General features: G+C 30.5%; 1 protein-coding gene across 1 annotated transcript in view; it reads right to left on the reverse strand.

Annotated features, from left to right (window-relative positions):
* Positions 1–14,839, reverse strand: part of LOC103505620 (neuronal acetylcholine receptor subunit alpha-7-like) — a 142,235-nt gene that overhangs the window by 17,480 nt on the left and 109,916 nt on the right. Inside the window, 2 exon segments of the mRNA XM_026820918.1 lie at positions 3,652–3,738; positions 9,496–9,582. Of these exon segments, the coding sequence (XP_026676719.1) occupies positions 3,652–3,738; positions 9,496–9,582 (174 nt within the window).

The raw sequence follows: 14,839 nt of genomic DNA on the forward strand, positions 1-14,839 counted from the left end.
CGTATAATTGAATTCAAAATATTATTGCCTGCTCCAAAATAAGTAAATTTTTTGGTATTTAAAAATTACTATTACTATAGCTGGCATATTTTAGAAGTACTTTTCTGATATTTGAACTTTTACAGCAGGTACTGCAAAGCAAGAATGACTCAGACAGTACTCTTTCTTCAAATAATAATAAAAACAGTTTATATTCTAAGCATTCTAATATAAAAGTGGGAGGTGATTTCCTGTTAAATTAAGCTGACTAAGACTATCATAAGAAGCAGAGAAGCACTTTATTTTGTTTCTTAAAATTTTGCCAGGTACCTATTATACGTGGTATATATATAGTGTACTCAAGTCCTAACTATAGCCTGCACAAGATATTCCTTTCTTGTACCTTTGAACTTCTTCCATTGTACACATCAGGGCCCATTTCCCCTCCTTTCAAAATGAGAAATGCAAAGTTCCTTTATTAAATAAGCATTGCAGTGTAACGTAAACAATTAAAAAGTTTGAATTCCTTCTTTTTGTAATCGAACAAAGGCTGCTGCACATATTATTTTCAATGTACGTACCTACGTACTTTTAAGCCTCAAATGTGTAAATAAAGCCAAAATAAATAATATTTTGACATTTTTGGTGGATGTAAAGCAGAAAAAAAAAAGAAATGTATATTTCATTTACAAAGATCATCAATATTATCGTAGATGATTGAATAGTAAAATTAAATAGGATTGCTCCAGTGAAACAACAATCTTGTCAAATGCCTCATGGTACAAAGATCATCAATATTATCGTAGATGATTGAATAGTAAAATTAAATAGGATTGCTCCAGTGAAACAACAATCTTGTCAAATGCCTGATGTTTTTTTTTTTTTTTTTAATATTTTGATGTTTTTCATGTTAAACTTCATATTTGCTCAGTTCAAAAAGTCCTTTGTGGCTCAACAGTGTAATTTTTGAAACATGAGACTGTAGATTTGGTTATCATTCCTAAAACATCTATTGCATACAATTACTTCAATTTTCAATATTTGACAAGATTTTTGTTTTCAGTAACTACTAATAAGTACCTACGATATGCATTGTTTTTAGAGAGAAATAATATGTATCTAAATTGTTATTTCATCCCCAATTAATCCTGTATTTGATTCCATTTTAGGAAACTCTTTCCTCATTGTTTTATTCTCGTCTTCTTATGAGAAGGTATCTATCATATCAATTAAAATATACAATTTTCAAGTTGTACATTTAGTTTCTTAAATAGATTAAAAATAGTAAAAAAAAAAAATGTGCAACAGGTAGGTAAGGTAGTTCTAAAGAAGATTAGTGTGAGTGAAAATTTCATGTGCGGAACGTCGGTGAAAATGGTAAACTGCTAAAAAAATATAAAATTATCTCGTTGACATTATCAGCAAACAATCTGAAAGAAATATGAGTATTTTGCGTGTCTATTTTTGACTATTCAGTGGAATTACTTATAATTGATTTTTCATAGATAACAAACTGGTAATCTCGGAATTGCTCTTCAGCCTTAAAATATCTGATGGACCTACTATAATAATAGGTACATTTGTCTAAATTTTACTTTTTCATTAATCAACACAGGAATCAAATTTTTTTAAACTAGATAATACAGGTTATCAATATCAATTTATTTTTAACCAAAACAAAAGCATTATTTTTCCAATTAATAAAAATCAATTGCAAAACCACAAACATAACCTTGATCATAATATATAGATACTCTATAAGTTATAAAACAATAATTATTTTTGTTCCTATTTTCCTGATCATAGAAAAAGAAAATTTTAATATTTTATTTAAAAAAATCACATGATTCCTTCGTAATCCTCAATTTTATTTTTGTGGTTTTCACATTCTACCCAAGTATTTCTTGTGTGTATGGGTCAGTTTTTCCTGGCTATTTTTAAGCTTAACTTTGAAAAACAAATATAGGATAGGAGTTGAAAAAGATACAAAGTTAGTCTTTCTTTTTTTCTCTACCATATAAAACTATATGTATTATTATTCTGACATAATCGTTATAAAACTTTCTTGTAGGCGAGGGCCTTTTTTTAAATTAAATTTGATAATTTAATAAATAACCTACATTACCACCTGTAATAAGTAGGTACGAGTAGATAGGTTTACAATTCTAAAATTCTCTGAACAATGCACTGAGGCAAATTTTAACAAAGTAGGTACACTCTAATTTAGATCACAATAAATCAAATACCGTCTATGATTCGAGTCTACAATCCGTAGCAACACCTAATTCATAACTCTAACCTACATTACCACCTGTAATAAGTAGGTACGAGTAGATAGGTTTACAATTCTAAAATTCTCTGAACAATGCACTGAGGCAAATTTTTACAAAGTAGGTACACTCTAATTTAGATCACAATAAATCAAATACCGTCTATGATTCGAGTCTACAATCCGCAGCAACACCTAATTCATAACTCCAATAGGGACAGTTTCGGATTAGATATCAGCGTTAATTTGTGTAAATTCAAAATAGTGATTGTCTGAAGAAAGAAAATTCGAAGCAAAATGATAAGGGCAAATACATCAACCCTTTGTGTCTTTAGATTCATTCAAGTTATTTTACCAAGCTTTGCCATTTATTTTTTGAAATCAGCGTTCAGTAATAACGAGTATATTATTGTACCTATGTTTAGAGACACAAAGGATTGTGGAGTAGGCTAGTGTTCTATGTTAAATGAAGGTGCGCATTCATTTCAAATTGGAAAGATATATGTAGGTCACAGTAAACTTCATAATGTCTACTGTTTAGAGACACAAAGGATTGTGGAGTAGGCTAGTGTTCTATGTTAAATGAAGGTGCGCATTCATTTCAAATTGGAAAGATATATGTGGGTCACAGTAAACTTCATAATGTCTACAGTAGTTATTGTTATAAATTTAACGTTCACATATTTATTTTATTTTAAATTTTATATTGGGTTCAATATGTATTTAAGTATACGCTTTTATATTTTTTCTATGATAGGATTTTTTAGGGATTAAAACCATGCAATTTTCATTTGTAAAATAATATGATCCAGGCCATTACATTTTATAATTAGTAATAGTACCACGGATGCATAATGTATTTTATCAAATAAAATTACATAGAAGAAATCGTAATAATTATTGTTTTATATTTATATTTAAACTATACTAAGTAAGTAGGTATAAAAAACTGTATAGTCAAACACAAAGAATACACTGCAATAGAAGAGTGAAAAGTAAATTCCAGGTTTATGTATGGAAGATGCAACAAAGAGATAGAAATGGTTAAAGATTGTATTTTAAGAGCTAGAAATATTAAAAAGCTCTGTTAATTTATTCTAAATAATTTTGTTTTATTAAAATCAATCTAATTATTTTGTGGGACTGAATTTGATCAAGAATAACATAATATATTTTTTCTGAAGTAATATGAATAAGATTTTTTTAAAGGGTAGTAGACGAAGTGTCTACCTATATTTTGAAGATATATTTTAAAGAATAAATCAATCAGAGCGTCAGGAAATAAGTTGGTATTTAGGGACGTGGTTCACGCTTTAGTAGGTACACCAAGCAACGAGCAGTCAGCAGCAAGATAATCAGGTGTGTGGTAGAGTGGTGAAGGAAAACATTTATACGTATCTAACCTAGCAAAGGAATAGCTTCAGAGGTTTGTGGTAATGCGTCAGCAATCATCAGTGAAAAAACTGATAAAGACAGCAAAATGGTCACACCTGTAACATTGGTACCAGGGAAAACATAATTTTTCAAATGTTTACTTTCACAATTATTATTATGTTAGAATCGAATTCAGACATACTGATTTAAAACAATAATTACATCAAGCCAAACAGAATCTCTCAGTAAAAACATGGTCCAGATAGAGCTCCCATATTACTTTGGAACGGATTTATAAAACTGTAACATTGGTACCAGGGAAAACATAATTTTTCAAATGTTTACTTTCACAATTATTATTATGTTAGAATCGAATTCAGACATACTGATATAAAACAATAATTACAACAAGCCAAACAGAATCTCTCAGTAAAAACATGGTCCAGATAGAGCTCCCATATTACTTTGGAACGGATTTATAAAACCAAAGTACCTAACACTTACCAAAACAGCACTTTGATTGAATTACATCCTGAGTTTGGAATGGGACTTGTTGACTCTAATATTTTCGTTTTCAGATCAGTTTTAATTTTATTCTCATTTATGATTTACCTATGTATCTTTTTTTTACCTTCATTTCATTGCAAATTTGGTAGTGTTTACTGGATCCAGGCAAATTCAAAACTGAAATTGAAGGTTTTATTTTCATACCGGATTTTTACCAAATTCACCGTTGTGTTGCTTAAAATTTGTTCTTGAAATGAGTATTTTTTGAACAGAATTTAACTCCAATATTCAATCGTATATGCTGTCTGGGTAATTTTTACAATATTTTTCATTTACATGGACATGCCAAGTCTAAACCTAAAGACCTAATCCACTACCAAACTTGGTAGGTAAACTAGGGCTGGCAGCCACTTTATATTTTAAAGTACCTAACACTTACCAAAACAGCACTTTGATTGAATTACATCCTGAGTTTGGAATGGGACTTGTTGACTCTAATATTTTCGTTTACAGATCAGTTTTAATTTTATTCTCATTTATGATTTACCTATGTATCTTTTTTTACCTTCATTTCATTGCAAATTTGGTAGTGTTTACTGGATCCAGGCAAATTCAAAACTGAAATTGAAGGTTTTATTTTCATACCGGATTTTTACCAAATTCACCGTTGTGTTGCTTAAAATTTGTTCTTGAAATGAGTATTTTTTGAACAGAATTCAACTCCAATATTCAATCGTATATGCTGTATGGGTAATTTTTACAATATTTTTCATTTACATGGACATGCCAAGTCTAAAGCTAAAGACCTCATCCACTATCAAACTTGGTAGGTAAACTAGGGCTGGCAGCCACTTTATATTAATTTTTTAAACTCCAAAATATTTGTTTCACCGTTCGATTAATATTGGCTTGAATATTTATTTACTTATTTATTTTCATAAACTGAACAAAGCTTTAGACAGGGCATGTCGAAAATCATGTTCAGGAATAAGCAACAGTGATGTATAAATATGTCTAATGATGGATATTTTTGAAGTACGAATACGACACAAAGTTTCTTGGATATTTCTCGATTTTCACAACTATCTCGGACTGGAAACACCTGAAATTAATAAAGCCAATATTAATATCACATAATAAATACAATTATAAAATATAAGTAGATATGTTACCCTCCTAAAACCTTTCTAGTACTAAGGAGATAAACTGAAAACCCCAATAGAGAGCTAGTAAATTAGGTAGTCGATATTGTAATGCATGATGAAAATCTAAAAATTCAATAAAGATTTAATAAATGTAATGCATTTAATTTTCGTAGATTTTTCTCGCATATAAAGTAATATTATATTAAGAGCTTTGCTATAGGTTTGAATAAAACTTCAAGAAACAAAATAAAGCGTTTGTTGTCTTCCTTCGATAAATAATATTATCTTACCTTAATTTACTAAGAGATTAAATTTATTACTTGGTTTAGCATCTAATTGTTTAAGTTTGATTTACCTATGAGTGCTTAGCCGCTTTTCTGATGCATTATTTTATAAGAAAAATAACTGGACCCTCTCTCTATCAACAATTAAAAAAAAATATTCATTTTAGGAAAACCCCTCTGCACTCCAAGTAAAAGAAGGAATAATCAAAAGTGCAAACGAAAAACATCTAAGAAAGGATATTCATTTTAGGAAAACCCCTCTGCACTCCAAGTAAAAGAAGGAATAATCAAAAGTGCAAACGAAAAACATCTAAGAAAGGAAAAAACCAAGAAATTTAAAACAGAAATATGAATTCATATTTACACAAACTAGCAAGGTTTGAAAGGGAGGGGGGTTCGGGGGATATTTTTTAAATTATTAAATCAAACCAATAAATAAATATAGTTATGTAATATTATGTCAGATACATCTATAAATTTGGAAAAAGTGTGTCCCACTTTCAATGAAAATATGAAAATGAAATGTATCAAGTGTTTGAGATGACGAATTCAAGAAATTTATGTAGGTATTTAACTACTTATAAGTGTAGACATTTTTTCATTAGGTACTGTTCTTCGTGTAATGGTTATGTTGTGTTTCAGTTGAGCTAGTCTTTCAACCATTATTTTATATTATTCTAAATCATTTTATTCTTTAACTTGCTACTCCTGTCCAAAGTGTTCATTCTAATGAGGTAGATACTAAGTATAACTAGGATGTCAGTTGAGCTAGTCTTTCAACCATTATTTTATATTATTCTAAATCATTTTATTCTTTATTTGCTACTCCTGACCAAAGTGTTCATTCTGATGAGGTAGATACTAAGTATAAGTAGGTATAATACAATCCCAAACTTCAATTTATATCATGACATTATATTACATAATATTTAGTATGTTATTATTTATCATTTCAAAATTTAGAAGGGAATATTAATTTGATCTATTAAGGGGGATTTCTTTTACCTATTAAAGGTCTTTCGGATGTTGGAGGCATCGTTTCGGCTACCATGTTAAGAAAAAACGTAAGGGATAGTAAGACAGTAACATCTGTAAGTAAATTAAAATAAACGGAAATAATAAATTAATGTATCATGAAGTCGATTATTCTACTCGTAAAGGACGAAGCGGACAACCGTTATGTTCAAGAGTAGGTATCGACATAAGAACCTGAGTTGAAGCTATGGAATGTTGTAAACAGGAGTGTAGGAATTATTCTAAATACAATTCTACAATATGTAGTAGATGTATCATCTATTCCTAGCACATTAGAATTAATTACATAATAATCAGTGGGTGTGAACCGTACCTATATAAATTATTTATACCAATCTGATTTTACTTCTTAAGTAGGTACCGTAGAGCGGGGTGAAATGAGCCCAAAATTAGTAACAAAATGAGATCCTATATTTTTGGAATGAATTGCCACATTTTTCTCATTTATAAGATCTAGAATAGTCTATTGTCTAATTATGGTGACTTTTTGCCAGTCTAACCATTTCTAAACCTTTTCATTCGAGAATAATAGATTCGTAAATCATTTCACTAATTTTGGGGTTACTTCACCCCTGGTGCTCAATTCATTCTGGTCTACGGTACCTACGTTTCGTTTTTGTTGTTTTTCAACAATTGGGTACGTATAGGTATGTACAAAAATCATTATTTACCTGTTTTGAGTATATTTCAGCAGCAATTTAAAGATGGTAAAAAGGAACTTCAGGCGAGAGAGCAAAACATCTTTAACAGCTTTGCGCAGATTTATTTTCACATAAATAATACTTTGTTTTAATTTAAATAAATTAGTCTTGTCGTATAATAAAAAGAAAAAGAATATATATTATCATAATGACGAAAACATAATATTTTTCAAAGGTAGGTGTTGAAAAAAGCAGAGCAGTTATTTTGAGGTGAAAATATGAACACTATTTGCATTGCAAAGTACATGGGAGAGCTTTGGAACAACATGGGTATTAACCAGGATTCTGTGAGGTGTTTTGTTACTCAGCATGATATAAAAGTTCATTTATTTCAAACCATCTTTATATTGTTGTTTATTACATAGGGATATAAAAAATGATGCAACCCCTGTGATTACACACAATTGGACGAGATTTAATGGAGCTGAATACTAATAAGACACAATGTCAAAAGTAAAATCAGATGGGCATAAAAACATGAATGTTTTGTTACTCAGCATGATATAAAAGTTCATTTATTTCAAACCATCTTTATATTGTTGTTTATTACATAGGGATATAAAAAATGATACAACCCCTGTGATTACACACAATGGGACATTATATTGTTGTTTATTACATAGGGATATAAAAAATGATGCAACCCCTGTGATTACACACAATTGGACGAGATTTAATGGAGCTGAATACTAATAAGACACAATGTCAAAAGTAAAATCAGATGGGCATAAAAACATGAAAGTGTAATGACAAAAATAATCTCTCGATTACCTTCTGAATATTATGACATGAATTTACCCTTCGATGGCAATCGCAAAGTTATGCTTCTACAAAACATGAAAGTGTAATGACAAAAATAATCTCTCGATTACCTTCTGAATATTATGACATGAATTTACCCTTCGATGGCAATCGCAAAATTATGCTTCTACTTATTTATTTATTTATTCTTTTCTTATTGTTTTTAAAACATCTAATTACAAATCTAGCTACCTACCTAATTGTCTCATAAGCTATTAGGTGAGTTACTTCTACTTATTTATTTATTCTTTTCTTATTGTTTTTAAAACATCTAATTACAAATCTAGCTACCTACCTAATTGTCTCATAAGCTATGGGGCTGGTTAGGTGAGTTGTACAAAGTTAGTCTTTCTTTTTTTCTCTACCATATAAAACTATATGTATTATTATTCTGACATAATCGTTATAAAACTTTCTTGTAGGTACCTCGCCTTTTTTTAAAAAGGTGAGTTAATTTAATCTGGTCATTAATACCTATTATACACCTACATTATACCCATATTATTTTATACTTCAATACACACATCAATACTCTCCAAAAGTAACATACTGTTTCGATAAAGTGCTTGTCGAGAAAGTAACGCAAATACAGTGAAATGGGTCCAAGAAATAATTTGTCAAATCCCCGAGTGTAATGCATTACATATCCTGATAAGCGATTAGTACGGTAATATCCTCGTATATTTCACAACGAGCAAAATGAGGTGAGCTCACATAAATTAAGGATAACAAACCATAGTCAGATCGATCTTGTGAATGGTATCATTAACTTATTGCCTCATGAAACACGTTGAACCAACACGAAGACAGCACCATACCAAAACTTCATCGTGACAATAGTGTTTGCTTTCAGAAACACAAGTAAGATGCACGTAATAATAAATTAGAAACGAAGAAAAAAGACCACTTGGAAATAATTAAAAGGAGAATATTGCCTGTTCTTTTAATAAAAATAAAATTATAATAATTGAACAACGAGAATTTTTTATAGTCAGAAGAAAAGAGAACGAGAAGAAATAATAATAATAAAACTAATTGAAGACGGCAAAGAATCGTAAAAACAAATCAAAAAGTGAGCAATAAAACAAGAAATAAAAACAGACCGAAAAGGAATTAACAACAGAAAAAATAAAGAATGTAAAAAATAGGTAAGATCTTTTGCTGTTAAATACAGTTAAATTGTTATATCTCTTATTATAATTGCGTTTGAGTTATTTTATTTTATTTTTCCAAGTCATTTGTGTGGTGGCACCCTGTTTGTTATCCAAGTCCGCCCATGTGCCGGCCTCATTTAGTTATTTTATTTTATTTTTCCAAGTCATTTGTGTGGTGGCACCCTGTTTGTTATCCAAGTCCGCCCATGTGCCGGCCTCATTTTTTTCTTAAAACAAGGCTCTTACCTAACAAAGGCACGGCATCGGACGTCGCTGGCATAGTTTCGGCGACCATATTTAGGAACACAGTTAAAGACAATAAAATAGTTACCCCTAGAAATGAAAGAGAGAAAAAAAAATCAAAATGCTAGAGTATGATAGAAAATATCAAATATCTAATACATAGATAAGAAAGAAGAACAATTTAAAACAAAACACAGAATTATTTTCATTTAATTACGGTAACTCGTGGGAGTGTACTAATTTGAGTCAATTGATATGGTTTCAAAACCAAAAAAAATCTAATGAGATACAAAACACAGAATTATTTTCATTTAATTGCGGTAACTCGTGGGAGTGTACTAATTTGAGTCAATTGATATGGTTTCAAAACCAAAAAAATCTAATGAGATATATTATAAATATTTATCTCACGTTTGTCGAGTTAGATCTGAGCTTATGTTGTTGTGCACCAGGTTGATTTTGAAAGATTTCTTTATAATTTGCTTCCTCTGCAGTAAAAAAGCAAATTAATAAGAAAATCAATTGCAAATCGACACCATATCATGCATTGCTAAACATCATAAGCTGATCCATATTAAATTTCGAAGTTTAAAATCATGTTTGAAACATGTGAATGTGTACAGTTGGGAGTTATCCACATAAATTATAAAAGGAGACCGAAGATAATTAAATAAATGGATTGAATGAAAATAATTCCGATTCCATACAATAATAATAAATATTACAGGTATTGAAAAAGTTAGGATGGGTGGAAGAATAACCGTCTCCAAATGAGATTGTTGGCGTGCAAGTCTCATTGTCTCGATTTGTATACCTAAAACAAAAAAGTCAATTTCAATCAACACAACCATAAAAATTCCAAGGGTTTGATGTGAATAGATTGTTTAATCAAAGTAATATTCCGACTCATAAGGAGGGCAATACCTACTTTCTTATTTCATACTCAACACCTTTTCATAACACAAACAAAGATATCAAATGAATTAAAGTAGAAAGCCCCAATTTACAATTAAGTAACCTAGGAGCCCACTTGAGTTCACAACCATAAAAATTCCAAGGGTTTGATGTGAATAGATTGTTTAATCAAAGTAATATTCCGACTCATAAGGAGGGCAATACCTACTTATTTCATACTCAACACCTTTTCATAACACAAACAAAGATTTCAAATGAATTAAAGTAGAAAGCCCCAATTTACAATTAAGTAACCTAGGAGCCCACTTGAGTTTATTAAATACAGGACATACATCTAGTGCAAAGACATACTCAACACCTTTTCATAACACAAACAAAGATTTCAAATGAATTAAAGTAGAAAGCCCCAATTTACAATTAAGTAACCTAGGAGCTCACTTGAGTTTATTAAATACAGGACATACATCTAGTGCAAAGTAATTATACCAAAATGTTTTACAAAATTAATTTTATTCCATTTTAAACTTTTCCTATTGTTTGAGATAGTTTTGACGTTAGGATATTTTTCAAGCTTTCCTAACTTTTAAATAATAAAACAGTTTATCAACAGACTTTCAGTGAGTGAATGTCAGAATAGTTGGCAAAACTTTTTATACCTGTCGGTACCTATAGGTCTGAAAAATATTAAAAAATAATATAGGTAGATAGACTGATAGTCATACAACAGACTTTCAGTGAGTGAATGTCAGAATAGTTGGCAAAACTTTTTATACCTGTCGGTATAGGTCTGAAAAATATTAAAAAATAATAAAATGTAGCTTTACTTGTATTGCCATTGTAATAGTACATAGTTTTTCACTTTTAAGAAGTAGATATTTCAACAGTCGGATTTTTTATCCATAAAAATTGAAGATTAGTTTCACTTGACTTTCTAGTTTGTGCTATAAAAAGGATTGCGCTATAAATTTTTGCAATAGCTACCATTTTCAAGCACTTTACTTGTACCTAATTCAAATAAGATGAATAGTTACTAAATTTAGTTCTTTGCGGGACTTTCTATTTTTTATCCATAAAAATTGAAGATTAGTTTCACTTGACTTTCTAGTTTGTGCTATAAAAAGGATTGCGCTATAAATTTTTGCAATACCTACCATTTTCAAGCACTTTACTTGTACCTAATTCAAATAAGATGAATAGTTGTTACTAAATTTAGTTCTTTGCGGGACTTTCGCAATACCTACCATTTTCAAGCACTTTACTTGTACCTAATTCAAATAAGATGAATAGTTGTTACTAAATTTAGTTCTTTGCGGGACTTTCGTGCAAAATTAGATAATATGAATTTGAGATATTTTTGGTCTGGGGTTCCATTTGGTATTTCTGTGACTCCATTGGTTTTGGCTGTTGTTTCGTCTTTTAATTTTGGCTGTTGGTTTTGGCTGTTGTTTCGTCTTTTTAACCTGCCTCGGTAGTGTAATGGTAAAGACGCTCGTGCAAAATTAGAGAATATGAATTTGAGATATTTTTTGGTCTGGGGTTCCATTTGGTATTTCTGTGACTCCATTGGTTTTGGCTGTTGTTTCGTCTTTTTAACCGGCCTCGGTGGTGTAATGGTCAAGACGCTCGCCTGGTAAACAGGAGGGCGTGGGTTCAATTCCAGCCGAGGTATGGAATTTTATCCTTAATATAATTTGAGAATCTGACCACAATAATAGTGCTAGCCTACTGCTGGAGTAAAGGGACTTTTCAGTCCTATACGAGCAGTATAAATAAGCACTATTATTATAATTTTTAACTAAATTTCCTTTAGGTTTAAGCTATTATTAATTTTCTTTGTTTAAAAGTGGAATAGAGCTAAACGAGTACGAAATGAATGGAGTTTTAACAGAAACATGTTTCGCGGTCAGGTCACACAGCACATTTTACATGGCATGAAACCTTCGAGTTCTTTCAAAACAAGAATTTAATATTCTTCGAGCAACAAGATGAGCTCTGAGGAGGCAACGGAAAATGAAGATTCAAAATGTATTCCTTGTTTACATATTTACTTATTCCGAGAAAGAACAAGAGAAATTCTTCTCTCAAGAAAACAAAGCTGTGAACACAGTTAGTCGAAAAAAGCAAATTTCAAATTCATGTATCCACCCTATATCGAGTGGTGAATATATTTTTTTACTGACCACAATAATAGTGCTAGCCTACTGCTGGAGTAAAGGGACTTTTCAGTCCTATACGAGCAGTATAAATAAGCACTATTATTATATTTTTTAGCTAAATTTCCTTTAGGTTTAAGCTATTATTCATTTTCTTTGTTTAAAAGTGGAATAGAGCTAAACGAGTACGAAATGAATGGAGTTTTAACAGAAACATGTTTCGCGGTCAGGTCACACAGCACATACATGGCATGCAACCTTCGAGATCTTTCAAAACAAGAATTTAATATTCTTCGAGCAACAAGATGAGCTCTGAGAAGGCAACGGAAAATGAAGATTCAAAATGTATTCCTTGTTTACATATTTACTTATTCCGAGAAAGAACAAGAGAAATTCTTCTCTCAAGAAAACAAAGCTGTGAACACAGTTAGTCGAAAAAAGCAAATTTCAAATTCATGTATCCCCCCTATATTGAGTGGTGAATATATTTTTTTTTTTTTATTTCTTTCAATGTCCAATGTTGTTCGAAAATGGATACTGAAAAATACACCCTAGATAACATCACGTTGAACTAACTACATTTTACTAGGTACGTAGCCTAGACAAAATGTTGTCTCTTTTGTTGGAATAGAGAACATTTTGAGGTGAATATTTCTTTAATTACAGCAGTCAAACAAACCCACGCCATGTTTGAAATGAAGATTCAAAATGTATTCCTTGTTTACATATTTACTTATTCCGAGAAAGAACAAGAGAAATTCTTCTCTCAAGAAAACAAAGCGGTGAACACAGTTAGTCGAAAAAAGCAAATTTCAAATTCATGTATCCACCCTATATTGAGTGGTGAATATATTTTTTTTTTTTTATTTCGCTCGCCTGGTAAACAGGAGGGCGTGGGTTCAATTCCAGCCGAGGTATGGAATTTTATCCTTAATATAATTTGAGAATATGACCACAATAATAGTGCTAGCCTACTGCTGGAGCAAAGGGACTTTTCAGTCCTATATGAACAGTATAAATAAGCACTATTATTATATTTTTTAGCTAAATTTCCTTTAGGTTTAAGCTATTATTAATTTTCTTTGTTTAAAAGTGGAATAGAGCTAAACGAGTACGAAATGAATGAAGTTTTAACAAAAACATGTTTCGCGGTCAGGTCACACAGCACATTTTACATGGCATGAAACCTTCGAGATCTTTCAAAACAAGAATTTAATATTCTTCGAGCAACAAGATGAGCTCTGAGGGGGCAACGGAAAATGAAGATTCAAAATGTATTCCTTGTTTACATATTTACTTATACCGAGAAAGAACAAGAGAAATTCTTCTCTCAAGAAAACAAAGCTGTGAACACAGTTAGTCGAAAAAAGCAAATTTCAAATTCATGTATCCACCCCATATTGAGTGGTGAATATTTTTTTTTTTATTTTATTTCTTTCAATGTCCAATGTTGTTCGAAAATGGATACTGAAAAATACACCCTAGATAACATCACGTTGAACTAACTACATTTAACTAGGTACGTAGCCTAGACAAAATGTTGTCTCTTTTGTCGGAATAGAGAACATTTTGAGGTGAATATTTCTTTAATTACAGCAGTCAAACAAACCCACGCCATGTTTAAATAAATCTTTTTACTATTATACCAATGTTTTGCTTGGAGAAATTTACATTGTTAAATGCTCACCGAGTCATCATTTCGTAAAAGTTGTTCTTCAGATTAGAATGAAGAAGAGAAACGTATTTCGCGCCATGTTTAAATAAATCTTTTTACTATTATACCAATGTTTTGCTTGGAGAAATTTACATTGTTAAATGCTCACCGAGTCATCATTTTGTAAAAGTTGTTCTTCAGATTAGAATGAAGAAGAGAAACGTATTTCATATAACAAATGATCTCACATGTTTATTTTGTGACAGTTGACAGTGTTGATGTATTGTTAAGATATGAATAATATTGTGGAACAATACGTTACGGGTGAATACATTAAATTTAAAGCTGGCCTTGGTATCTGATGTAAATCGCGTACTCAGATATTTTTTATAACAAATACCAACGAAATACTTCTGTCAGTTGAGCTAGTCTTTCAACCATTATTTTATATTATTCTAAATCATTTTATTCTTTATTTGCTACTCCTGACCAAAGTGTTCATTCCAATGAGGTAGATACTAAGTATAACTAGGATGTAATACAATCCCAAACTTCAATTTATATCATGACATCATATTACATAATATTTAGTATGTTATTATTTATCATTTCAAAATTTAGAAGG

Source organism: Diaphorina citri, unplaced genomic scaffold (genome assembly GCF_000475195.1).
Source record: "Diaphorina citri unplaced genomic scaffold, Diaci psyllid genome assembly version 1.1 scaffold185, whole genome shotgun sequence".
Classification (NCBI taxonomy): domain Eukaryota; kingdom Metazoa; phylum Arthropoda; class Insecta; order Hemiptera; family Psyllidae; genus Diaphorina; species Diaphorina citri.